Source organism: Hemicordylus capensis, chromosome 4 (genome assembly GCF_027244095.1).
Source record: "Hemicordylus capensis ecotype Gifberg chromosome 4, rHemCap1.1.pri, whole genome shotgun sequence".
Taxonomy (NCBI): Eukaryota; Metazoa; Chordata; class Lepidosauria; order Squamata; family Cordylidae; genus Hemicordylus; species Hemicordylus capensis.
In genome coordinates this window covers 309,005,365-309,018,862 of record NC_069660.1, presented here as the reverse complement: position 1 = coordinate 309,018,862, position 13,498 = coordinate 309,005,365, and the positions used below count along the sequence as shown (strand labels likewise).

General features: G+C 44.8%; 1 protein-coding gene across 7 annotated transcripts in view; it reads left to right on the top strand.

The window, feature by feature from the left end:
- ZFAT (zinc finger and AT-hook domain containing) overlaps positions 1 to 13,498 on the top strand; it is a 133,551-nt gene that overhangs the window by 84,951 nt on the left and 35,102 nt on the right. For all 7 annotated transcript variants that reach the window (XM_053248968.1, XM_053248962.1, XM_053248961.1 and 4 more), the window contains one exon: positions 8,282 to 8,420. In XM_053248968.1, the coding sequence (XP_053104943.1) occupies positions 8,282 to 8,420 (139 nt within the window). The remainder of the gene's footprint in view (positions 1 to 8,281; positions 8,421 to 13,498) is intronic.

Below are 13,498 nucleotides of genomic sequence, written 5' to 3'. Positions count from 1 at the left end.
GTCCAGCATCCTAATGAAAAAGAGTGGAAAGTGAGCTGGAACGATGTGGTCTAGTCTATGTTGAAATGTTGTACAAGAAGGTAAAGCAGGATTTGTAGGGAGAGGAGGAGCAAGGCACAGGAGCTGGAGTCAAGAGGGGTTTTGTAGACAGGACAAGCTGGGAAAGATATGAGAGAAGAACGGCTGAGGGGAGCTGTAGAGCTTGTCTGCTGCAGGAAATGCCATTATGGCATTACAAGTGATACCTTGAAACAGAGAGGTTAAAACCTCCGCAAGGGCTGTGCACACCAAAGTAGGAACTTGCACCCTTTCATTTTAGGTTTATCCCTCGCCAACCACAAGGGGTCTGTTCTGGGGAAACCTCGTGGTTGGCGAATTCGCAGTTGGAGAGCCACTGAAATCAATGGCAAACAGGCTAATCGTGGTTGCCAAAGGAGCTCAAAATACAGTTAAAAATAGAAAGAAAATCCCTCCAAATCCCCCCCATCACCAGGAGTCAGTAAGAGGAGTGAAGGAGCCCCCCCAAAATGACCCTGATCCCCGAAATAACGGTTGTACAGTACATGATATTTTACTCATTCCCACAGTGATGTAGTTACAAATTCAAAACTTCAGGTGCTCTCCCTCACAGCTCCCATTGCCACACCCACCCTGACAGTCACGCCCCATAGCCACTCCCCTCACATAAATGCAATAATTGCGGGGGGGGGGGGGCAACAGCCATTCAGAAATTCCATGCATTCCTATGGCCATTTGGAAGGAGGTAGTGCATTTCAGTGGGTATTCCCTGTCATTCATTTTAGGATGTCATGAAACTAATCCACTATAGGACTTGCATGTTGATGGTCCCAGATTCAATCCCTTACAGCATCTCCAGGAAGGGCTGGGAAAGACTCCTGCCTGGAACCTAGAAGAGCCACTGCCAGTCAGTGTAGACAATACTGAGCTAGATGGACTAAAGGCCTGACTCAGTATAAGGCAGCTTCCTATATTCCTAAGACAGGAAGAATGGTAATAAATGGCTGGAATAGCAAGAGCAGAATATTATTTCCATGTAGAAAGCTAAGAGCTTTGCATCCCTTCTGAGACCCTGGGGGGGGGGGGAATACCGGTGCCCCTGCCCATCCCTGCAGCACGGCACTCCTGGTTTCCCCGTCTGTATTTTTTAAAAGTACCATAAGGCCTTCTTTTCATTTCAAATAGGACGCACCAGCTTGCTCTTTGGAATGTCTTCCATTTTCTATTACCCAACATCAACACCCTAAAACAGAATTCAGTACAGTTCAGAGTCCGGGTTTGGTTTGGTTTTTGTGGGGGAGGGAGAGTTCAGTGTTTCAGAAACATTGCAGTAGCCCAGCTTTGTCTGTCTAGAGCCTTGCTTGCCCCTTCTGAAGTGTAGAATGCTTGGAAAAAAATCAGAGCAATTCCGGTGAGGTTTTTCTGACAGCATCCCTTCAACCCCAGGGGTTCTCAGACCTGAATTCCCAGATGCTGTTGGACTACTCCCAGCATCCCACCATGGCTGAAGGGAGTTCTAGATTGTAGGAGTTATAGAGTTGTAGTCCAGCTGAGGGACCTAAGTATGAGAACCCCTGCCTTCAACCTGTATAGGCCGTTGAGCCAGATGGAATGCAGAGACTCCCAGATGCAGTGGGGGGGGGGCTTCAAGCAGAAATTGGCAAGGAAAGGGAACTTTGTTCTACCTGTGTTAAGCGGTGGAATGATAGATTTCAACAAAAGCACATTTTGTGTTCAGAGTCTATTAGTGTCACACCCTCGGTCTCAGATAACGAGGAGGAAGGGGAAGCTGACAGCCTTTCAGCCGATGCAGGGGTGCCTGAGGGGCAGAGCCCAGCTGCCAGTTCCCAAGAGATGGCTGAGGAGGGTCCGGCTGGTGTTTCAGAGCAGGCACAGCAGTCTGGGGCAGCAGAGACAGGACAGACTAGAGGATGAGCTGTGCGGGCAACCCCCACTGACTCCACAGCAACGGTGTGTCACAAGCTGAAGAGCACAGCTGGAAACTATCAGGAGGAGTAAACGCCTCTTGCAGAGGGCTGATAAGCCTTGAATCCCTACCAGCTGAGAGGTATCAGCTTGGACTATAAAGCACATCAACAGCTTTCTGTTAGCTGCTGGAAGACAACATTTGTCGACAGCTTTCAGCCCGAGCCTGATATAGAGAACTATTCTGAGCCGTGTTTCGTTTCTGCAGCCCAGTTTGTATATGGACTATCTTCCTGGACTTCCCTTCTGGGTGGCCAGATTGTTGACAATTGGACTAGGAAGGCTTGCTGGTTCCCTACAGCCCATTCTCAACGTGTGTATTTGCAACCAAAAAGATTGTGACAAATCACACCACAGGGTTCTTCAGTGCTTTTTTCCTCCAAAGGAGCCAGACCCAGCAAAAGTTGCTCCAAAGCTCCAGGTCTTAAGAAAGCCCAATGTAATATTTAGCATTCCTCAGTATGACTTTCAGAAGCACAATTTTTAAATTATTATTACTGGTTACCTTTATACCCTCCAACGTGGGTACTCTCCCACTGCTCTCCCCTTGCTGCAAAAGACTTTTTTTCAATTTTCAGGAGTATGATCATGAGGGCTGCGCAGCCCCCGAGGATGTATTTATGCACACAGAAAGGTCTTTGTGTTGAAAATCCACCCCCCCCCCACTCCCACTTGGTGGCACAAAAAGCCTTCACGGGGATGCTGAAGGCTCCCTGTTAATGTGCAGCCCTTCTTCCACCCCTACTGCTGCACACAGCATATGGCCTGTTGTTAATTTGTTTGTTAAGAGTTTTTTTGCACATCTCATAGGAGCATAGGAAGGTCAGCGGCTTTATACGGAGTCGTACCTTTGGGCCATGTAGCTCAGTACAGTCTACACAGACTGGCAGTGGCTCTCCAAGGCTTCAGGCAGGAGTCTTTCCCATCCCTACCTGGAAATGCCAGAGTTTGGACCTGGTACCTTTTGCATGCAAAGTAGATGCTCTGTAGCTAAGCTGTGGTCCCTTGTCCTAAGGGAAATGTCTTACATGTAGTCTCCTCTCTCTCACTCACTCTCACTCTCTCACACACATGCATGCACACACGCACTGCTTAGCATAGCAAATGGGACAATCCATGCTTGCTACCACAAGACCAGTTCTTCTCCCAAGGGATGCATGCAGGTTCTGAACAGTGAAATACTCCAATATAGAAAGTTCTGGCTATATCCCTCCTTTTAGAAAACACTTTAATGTATGTGCAGCCAGCTGTTTTACAGAAAGGGCTGTTTATTCCCCCAAATGATCACAGTGTACTGTTTTCTGATGTGCCTTAGTTAATAGGGTCCAGTGCTAACCTTTCTGAAAGGCCTCCTTTGCAGTCTTTCCTCAGCGTGTGACCTCACTGGGCACCTTTTGCCCTCAGTTCCCCAATGGTGAATTGGGAGTGTGAATAACCACCTCGCCCAGCTGGGTACCCAAAACATGTTTGAGAAGTGCTAATGCATTGTTCTGTTCAGTATTCTCATCCGCAAAGCTATTTACATGGGTTTATTTGAGGTCTCTAAAGGGAATTTTGTAGGACATCTGTACTGATAGATTTTTGCAAAGTGATTAATTTTTGCAAAGCATAAGATTCCATTTTAGTTGGACTCGCACGGAGGTCTGAGTGCTTCTGTTCAGTTAGGGAACAATGGCATTTCTGAGCTCTGAAAACACCTTTCTAATTCCTTGGCAAAGAATTTCTCGGTGTCCTTCGGGAAACCAGCCTTCAAATCTGTAGCTGGAGCATAATGCTTCCCTCCCCTTGAGCACTGATTTAAGTGCTACGGCCCTCTGTATGTGGGTGTGATGTTTGACAGCCATTTACACTGACTCTGTCCTATGTGCTTCCAGACCAATGTGTGGTGCTATTATGGGGAAGTAGTGTGGCAGACATCATGGTGAGGGTCTTTCAAGTGCTACATCCACTGCAAGGAACATTGCTGCACAGAAGTGCTTTTCGGCAGCCTCCATGTGGAGGCTGTCATATCAGGACACTGAATTTCAAGGAACAAAGTGAAAATAAGTGTGGTTGGATAGGAAGCTGCCCCCAAGTCAAGCCATTTCCGCTTAGATGGAGACTGTCTCCAGTGACTGGCATCAGCTCTCCAGGGTTACACATGGGTCTTCCCTAGCACTACCTGGAGATGCCAGGGATTGAACCTGGGACCTTCTGCATGCCAAGCAGATGCTCTACCACAAAGCTGCAGTCCTTTCCCTAGAACTGGGCTGCACAACTCTGGCCCTCCAGCTGTTTTTGGACAACTCCCATCATCCCTGCCTATTGGCCACTGGGGCCGAGAATGGTGAGAGTGGCCGTCCAACAGCAGCTGGAGGTCTGAAATTGAGAGCCCTGCCCTAGGGTGTGGAGAGGTACTCTAGGAGGCCCAGGTCTAATCTAGGTAGAACTTATTTTGCTGGTAAGCCAGCACAATAAGAAAGGCTAGTGTGCCTTGCATTGATGTGCCTCCAGATTTGAAGATGGTGACATATTGTGAGGTCAGAGTGATGCTGCTCAGATATAAGATGGAGAGGAGAGCTGGTCTTGTGGTAGCAAGCATGACTTGTCCCCTTAGCTAAGCAGGGTCCACCCTGGTTGCATATGAAAGGGAGACTAGAAGTTTGAGCACTGTAAGATACTCCCCTTAGGAGGTGGCGCTGCTCTGGGAAGAGCAGAAGGTTCCAAGTTCCCTCCCTGGCAGCATCTCCAAGATAGGGCTGAGAGAGACTTATGCCTGCAACCTTGGAGAAGCCGCTGCCAGTCTGTGAAGACAATACTGAGCTAGATAGACCAATGGTCTGACTCAGTATATGGAAGCTTCCTATGTTCCTATAAAGGAGTAGTACATCCACCTTGAATGTTATGTGTGAGAGGAGAGCAGTAGAAGGGAGCCCCAAAGCCAGAAACTCTGTTGACTTTCTCGCAAAGTAGCTTTGATGGTCTTACCAACCAGGCCAACCTGTCTTACCCTCTGGGATGCCCTACCCCAGACGCAGGGAGAACTGGCTTCCCACAAGGCATTGCCTATCCTCCTCTCCCAAGTTATACTTGATCAAAGAAGGCACACTTTCAAGGCAAGACAGACTATCTGCTCAGGGAAGTAGATGTTGTTTCCTTTCTCCCTATTTGGCCAAGGTCCAGGCTGCTTTTTGAATGCTCATCAGGAATCCAGCAAAACCTCTTATTTTTCTAGCAGCTCACACAGCTGTCCAGCTCTACTCAGAGGGAGGAATATTTTCCCACTACGTGCTATTTTCCAGGATGTCATTTCTGCCGAGGAGCCCTTGTCCTGGATGAATGAAATGCCCCAGTAAGGGTTTGTTGCTGTTTGTCTGTCTGTCCTGTTCATGTCTAACAGGAGGGGGGAATTGTCTACTTTTTACATTGAGATGGGCATGTGGATGAAAGGAGCTGGACTCTGTCCTCCCCTCCCACCTTCCTTTACCCTGGTGGCGCAGTGGTAAAACTGCCGCCCTGTAACCAGAAGGTTACAAGTTCGATCCTGACCAGGGGCTCAAGGTTGACTCAGCCTTCCATCCTTCCGAGGTCGGTAAAATGAGTACCCAGAATGTTGGGGGCAATATGCTAAATCATTGTAAACCGCTTAGAGAGCTCCGGCTATAGAGCGGTATATAAATGTAAGTGCTATTGCTATTGCTATTGCTATTCTCCCTTCTCTGTTGCTTTAAGTACTTTTATCCTCAGCCCGGCCTACCTCTGGTATCAGAGCCCAGCTGGGAAGGAAAGGGCCTGTAGCAGTGGAGCATGGGATGGTCAATGGGGGAGGATTCGGGTCCCCTCACCCTGTGCACCCCTTTTGTTTTAGACAATCGTTCTGCTACACCTGTCTTAAGATGTGAATGGGACCGACACATGAACATCACATGTGGCTGCCCATGTAATGTCCAGTTGGCCCCTTGGTGACTCAAAAGGTATATGTCTTCCTTAAGGATAGGACAAGGCACACTTCCTAAGTATCACTTCAGTTCCGCTTCAGAATCTCTGTTGCAAATGAGAAAATTTGAATCACTCTAGTTATAAGGAATGGTCCTTTTGTTTCTTCTGGAAGGGCTTTTTAAAGGGTGGGGGAGCTGTTCAGAGTCATTAATTAGCTCATGAGATACTGGATGGTTTACTCTGAAAGGAAAACTGTTCAGAAAACTCTTTGAAAATAACCTGTACAAATGCCTGGCAGCTTCCAGCACGGCTGTTTCTCATAACAAAGAAACACGTCCTGCTGTTGGTGAGCAGTATTGTATCTTTATATGGAAAGTAGATTCAGAAGAGACAAAAGAAAGTACTGTTTCACACAGTGATTAATTAGTTTCAGAATTCCTTACCACAAGATGTGGTAATGGCCACTGCTTTGGATGGGGATTGGATTCATTTATGGAAGTTGGGTGTGATAACTAAATGGGACCTCCACGTTTGGAGACTGTGTACCTCTGAGTACCAAGCGTGGTGGAACAGACAGTAGTGGTGTGGCTTTGCCTTCCAGTCCTGCTTGGGGATTTCCTGCAGGTATCTGGTTGGCCACTGTAAAAAGCAGGGTGGTGGGGCTAGGGGAATTTTTGGTCTGACCCATCGGGGCTCTTGTTATGTTTTTATGGAGCTTCATAACGTATATACTTGAGCATCTTCTTAAAGCACCTTAAAATCTTATTTTAGATGAATGTTAGTGAACAGGGTTAATCTGGGGAATGGAATGGGAAGAAGTCACGCAAGCAGTCAACTTTAGGAACTTTGAAACCTTGGATGGAGACTATAACTGAAGCTAAATGCCCTCCACCCATTTTTACCACCCCATTTGCATGCAGCAAGGTGTAGGTGTCAGGTTGGGTTGGATTAGAAACCGGAGATTTCCCAACATTCCTGTTGGCCACCAAGCTGCCTCTCACCTGAGAGCACCAGACTGCCCATTTGAAAGTTAACTTTCAAATGGCCCATGAGCCACCTTTCAGCGAAGAGGTGGCTTGCTGGCCGTTCGACTTGGGTCAGACCACGAGAGAATTCAGACATGCCTGTGGGGAGTTCAGTTGGAGGTTCTGACTTTCAGGACTCCCTGCTTTGTGTCTGAACCTCTTCTGTTTACGCCACAGAGATAGGGTTGCCATATTCTGGCTTTCCAAATCTGGATGTCTAATTTGCATATTATGTAAATTGGCTTGAAAATAATTTTTGAGCAGAATAGTGACTGCATGTTTTGCTCCGTAATTCCACTTCTACAAGCTTAGATTTTTTAATTATTATTATTTTTAAATAAAAGCTGAAATCCAGGCGAATCTGGATGGGCTAAGCAGTCTGGGTGAGATGCTTAAAATCCAGGTGAAACCCAGAATTTTGGGAGGCATGGCAACTCTACAGAGAGGGCATATCTGGTCCAACGCACCTGTTGGACTAACACAACTACACACTCCATTGAATACTGTGAGACATCTGAAGCTATTGAACAAGACTAAATATGTTTAGACCTGCTTCATTCTGAACATAGAATTTTATTAGGTGCAAGCCCTGTGTATATGTTCTTTGAGAATGGAAATGTGAATTTTTTCATTTGTGGGTCTTCCCAGGGCTTATGGTATTAGCATTTGCAACATTGGAATTCAGTGACCTCTGTAAAACTGCAGAATTCCAACTAAAGTATCAGAGGGATTGCTGTAAATGTTGTGCGCATAACTGTGCATTGCATTGCGGCCCTTGTGTGTTGTACACTTCTCCCCTCACATTAATCTATTTTAGTAGTCTTTTTTGAATGGGACATAAGCTCTGATTTTCTCCCTGTCTGCACTAAGAAGTACACCACTAAATTAGTACAGGGCATTAATTTTATTGCCCTATAATTTACAGACTCACTAAAAATGCCGCAGTTGTTTTTGCGACTTGAGAGTGAGTGATGCTACCTTGCTTGGCAATACATCTTTTTATGGAGGAGACCAGAATTTAGCAGCCATGGCAAATAAATAGTTCGCTGAACTGCTCAGTGTTGATGTTTTTCCACCTTTTATTGTAAAACTTTGCAGGGCATAAAAAGGCAATAAAACTCAAGATAAGAGTTGCTAAGACATGGGTTTGCATGTGTTGCTTTAGAAGAGTTACTTTATGGAACAAATTAGCTTGTTAATGTACATATCAAGACTGATCTGAATCTTATTATTACTCAGCCACAAGGTCAGATCTCTGGGCATTGTAACTTGGGTGCTGTTCTTCACAGACAGGAAATGTGGATGGCTAATTCATTTCCTTTCCCTTCCTCTAGCCTTTCCGGTGCGCGCACTGCCATTATTCCTGCAATATATCTGGTTCCCTAAAGAGGCATTACAACAGGAAGCATCCTAATGAGGAATATGTTAATGCAGGTTCTGGAGAACTTGCTGCTGAAGCCCTTCTGCAACAAGGTAACCTCTATTTTACAAGCATCGTGCACATACACCATTTTGAATGAAGAAACCCTTTATTTCTCTTATAGAGAACATGCATTTAGAGGGCATAGCATTTCCAGTGGCAGATGCTGATGGAATGTTTTTCCTCAATTGGAAATGCCTTTGGCACCACTTCCATGACAGAAAAGTATGTAGCAAATGTTATGTAGGAATTGAAAATCCACAAGAGTTATAACTGGAAGGAATCTAGTATCCTCTCGTGACTTTCTTTGGGAAAATCTGTGCAGTGTTCTGTTTGTGCATAATGTGCTTGCCCATTCCTTCATGGGAACGATGTCAAAAACACCCTGTCTTTGCCATGCTTGCAAAATGGTTATTTTTCTGTCCTACCTTCTTAGGTTTTAAAATCTGAATCCACGATTTTGGCTCTGGCATCTCCAGTCCTAAACATTCTGTCTTGGGAAATAACTTCTGCTTTGTGGAACTGGTTGCACAGGATAGTAGGTTTTGCATTGACGAGATGCACCTGATGGCGCAAGCAAGTGAACTCATTTTTGGGGAAGCCGAACTGGTCTCTTCCATGTTAACTCGTGGATCTGATATGTATGTTAAATTGTGCTTTGTTGAACTCTGAGCATCCCTTCTATTGAAATTCCCCAGGACATGTTTGTCCTGCATATGGAAGTTGGTGCAGCTTAGTGACTGAGATATGAATTGGGAAGTCTCTGGTTCAAATCTGGCCTCTGCCATGTGGCTTTAGGCAAGCCACTCAGCCTCATCACATGCTCCATCTCCAATATGGGAATATTAATATTGATTTACCTCCAAGGGCTGTTGTGAGGGTTGTGACACAATAATGTATGTCAGGGGTTCTGAAACTTGGGTCCCCAGATGTAGTTGGACTACAACTCCCACATCCTCAGCCACAATGGCTTAAAGGCTCAGGATGATGGGATTTGTAGTCCCAACAACATCTAGGGACCCAGATTTGAGAACTCTTGGGAAAGGATCCCTTCCACACACGAGGCACTTGGAACACTTTTTAAAATGCACTTTACAAATGCTAAACAGTACGTCTTTGTCCAAAAGATACCACAAACCAATTTACATGGCAAAAGTAATGAGAAGACTATTTCCTGTCCCAAAAGTGGCTCACAGTCATAAGAACATAAGAACAGCCCTGCTGGATCAGGCTCAGAGCTCATCTAGTCCAGCATCCTGTTTCACACAGTGGCCCACCAGATGCCATTGGAAGCCTACAGGCAGGAGTTGAGGGCATGCCCTCCCTCCTGCTGTTACTCCCCTGCAACTGGTATTCAGAGGCATCCTGCCTTTGAGGCTGGAAGTGGCCTATAGCCCTCCGACTAGTAGCCATTGATAGACCTCTCCTCCATGAAGTTATCCAAACCCCTCTTAAAGCCATCCAGGTTATTGGCTGTCCCCATATCACGTGGCAGAGAATTCCACAAGTTGATTATGCATTGTGTGAAAAAGTACTTCCGTTTGCTAGTGCTAAATTTCCTGTCAATCAATTTCAGGGGATGACCCCTGGTTCTAGTGTTATATGAGAGGGAGAAGAATTTCTCTCTATCCACTTTCTCCATACCGTGCATGATTTTATAGACCTCTATCATGTCTCCCCGCAGTTGTCTTTTTTCTTAACTAAAAAGCCCCAGGTGTTGTAGTCTTGCCTCATAAGGAAGGTGATCTAGGCCCCTGATCATCTTGGTTGCCCTCTTCTGCACCTTTTCCAGTTCTACAATGTCCTTTTTAAGATGTGGTGACTAGAATTGTACGCAGTACTCCAGGTGTGGCCACATGATAGTTTTGTATAAGGGCATTATAATATGAGCAGTTTTTTCAGTCTCCTTCCTAATGATCCCTAGCATGGAATTGGCCTTTTTCACAGCTGCCGCACATTGAGTCGACACTTTCAAGAAACCTAGAAGGTTTTTTGAGATTGTGAGCCCTTTGGGGACAGGGGACCATCTTGTTTATGTATTCTTTATTTTTCTATTTCAACCGCTTTGAGAACTTTGGTAAAACGGTGGTATATAAATATCTGTCGTAGTAGTAGAGGTGTCCAGTTGCATTCATTCACTTCTTGTGGGCTTCTCAGAAGCAACTGACTGATCACAGATGCCCAATTAGATCGTCCTTTGGTCTGATCCAGCAGAGCTCCTCTTAAGTTCCTTATTATAGAAGTACACAGCATCTGGATGCAGCCGCAGGAGCTATGTATGCTTCTCTCTTATCTCTTGAGGGATGTTCTGCTGTTGTACATTTGGCAATTTGACAGCACAATCCAATGGCTTGTGGAGTATGGAATGGATTTAAAGATTCAGGACACAAGAAGGCACACTCCTGCAAGCGGGGAAATAAAGGAAACCAAATTGGATTGCATTGTGTTTGAAAATGCTGAGCTTTTGGGCGGGGGTGGGGGTGTGAGCGTGACTTTCTTATTTTATTTCTGAGAGTTTCCAAGTTTTACCCCCACATTGAATGGTAAAGTACAGATTCCATCCCCCTTTAAAAGCATCTTGTGGGGATTTAAATTTTTCTCTTTTTGTTGCACTAGAATAGATGCCAGAATAATGCTGCAGCTCTAGATAATGAATAAAACATAATCCTCCCAAGCGTGACACTTCTAAAAGCATTTCCAAATTATTCTTTATATATATACACACACACACACACACACACACACACACAGAATTCATGTCTGTTGGAGTCACTAACCCATGTTCCAACAGCACTGAAATGATGACACAAACGGAAAGTGTTTATGCGGAATCTCCTCTTTCGCTGTCTCTCAGATGGGAAAGGGAGACAGAACTAGCATAAAGGTTGCATCCAAATATTGGGGCTGTGAAGCAGGATTGAGTCCTGAATACAATGGGGGAAACAGTTTTGTGGTTCCCTTAAAGATTAGCGCATTCATTGCAGCATAAACATTCATGGGCGATAGCCTACTTTATCTGATATCAAATGGATGAACAACAAAGGGGAGTGTTTGTGTCTGTACACACCAGTGCAGTAGCAGACAAGAACAAAAGTCTGAAAATGGGACATCCATCCATGTGGATTAGGAGAGAGAAGATTACCTAGTGGTAGCCAGCAACTTGATGGGCCACTATGCGAAACAGGATGCTGGAATAGATGGGCCTTGGGCCTGATCCAGCAGGGCTGTTCTTATGTAACTTACCAGTGTTCACAGAATGCACGCTGGCTTGATTGGTAGGTGTATAAGTATGTTTTTATGAACTTGAATGCAGTGGCAAGAGAAGCCTAATTTATTTTATTTTATTTTATTTTTTATTTAACATATTTTTCTACCGCCCTGGGCAGTTTGCAACTAAGTAAAAACAGAAAAAGTAAAACATTAGTTAAAACAAAAGAACAACAAAAAAGGTGAGACCAAAGATAAAATAGTACATCCTGACAGTAGAGATACCATAATCTGAGTCAAGACCAGGGACGGGAGCGACTAGTGATCTGAAGTGTTCTTTGAACACGGGCCGCTCCGTCCCCAAGGACTGCCTCCATCATCTCAATCCTGCTCCCCGTCCCTTCAGCCATTCCTGCTGCCTCCACCTCTGCCCACCTCTGCCTGCTCCCCTTCCTCCCCCACTCATCACAGCAGCTCCTGCCATCCATGCTGCCGCCCAGTGCCTTGCCAGCCAGCTCGAGCACTGCTCGCCTCCTGATCAGTGGCCCCAAAGCGAGCTGGGAATGGAAGGTGTGCATGTGTCAGACATTCCCAGCTGAATGCAGGGCTACTCAGAATGGGTATTTTGGGTTACTCAGCTGTCTCATTTGTAACCCCATATCATTAATGCAATATAAGAATGGAAAGTGATTTCCAAGGTAAAAGATGAAATGCCGACAATGAGGGAGGCTCAGTTGTCGTGCAAATGGGACAGGGCCTTCTCTGTTGCTGCCCCCAGACTCTGGAATGCTCTCCCGGTGGCTATTTGCTCCTCAGTCTCCATTACAGTTTTTAGATAGCATGTTAAATCTTGGCTTTTTACCCAGGCTTTTATATGATCATTGTTACTGCTGCTTCTTTGTATTTTGTACAGTTTTTATTCTTGTATTTTAAATCTTTATAGTCAGATTTGTTTTATATTTTAGCTTAATATTTTAATTGTGTCATTTTTATAGTCTTGTTTTTCATTTTTGTGTAAACCGCCTTGGAATTGTTTTAATGAAAGGTTGTATATAAATTTAACAATCAATCAATCAATCAATAACCATCTTTTATGAAATGCAGTGGGCTTTTTCAGTTGGTGTTTCAAAAATATGAAATATTCCAATATGACTTGACTGTGTTCACCACTAGAGTTGAAAGCAGATAAGGTGTGTCATTCAGTGACCTTTTTTTCTTTGTATTGCCAAAGCATTTAATGAATTGGATAGAAATTAATTTTCTTTAGCTGAGATGTCAATTAACCAATGTGCTGTTTTATGCTACCAACTCAATTGCGTATTTCCATTTGTTGTTCCTTAATTAAAGTCGTAATGACAAAGGTGGCCATTTTAATTAACAGGGTATTATTGTTACAGTAATTTTAATTTAAAAGAAATGTAGAAAGGTCTTTTTTTCTAATTGAGTTTTTATTAAGAGGGTGATGGGGAATGAATATTTCATTTCAGTTTGGGTAACTGATGATATCTTTCTCCTATCCTGCGCCAAAGGTACTTGACTGTCATGCACTGTGCATACTAAGGCCTTTAACAGAGACGCAATTCCAGTTTAGCATAAAGTCAGGCTGCCTGCACTGTACAAGGCAAATAAAGTTAATAACAGAGGAGACTTGGGAAATCTCTGAGGCTTAATAAATGTCAGTGAAGGAGCCTCACTTGAATTCAGTTTATGGAACAAAATTGGGTGGTGGTGGTGGTATTCTTCAGCCTCCACCTTTCTAAGTGCCTTGTTGATGAAATCCCATTGTGTGAAACTTTGGCTTGGTTGATGAAATCCCCTTGGGTGGGAGTTTGGAGCACATGTTAAAGTAGCCCCCAAGATGCTGTTGGAAATGTCCCAGTGGCAACGGCTCCACCATCTGGCTTCACATTTAGAGTGGCTTGCC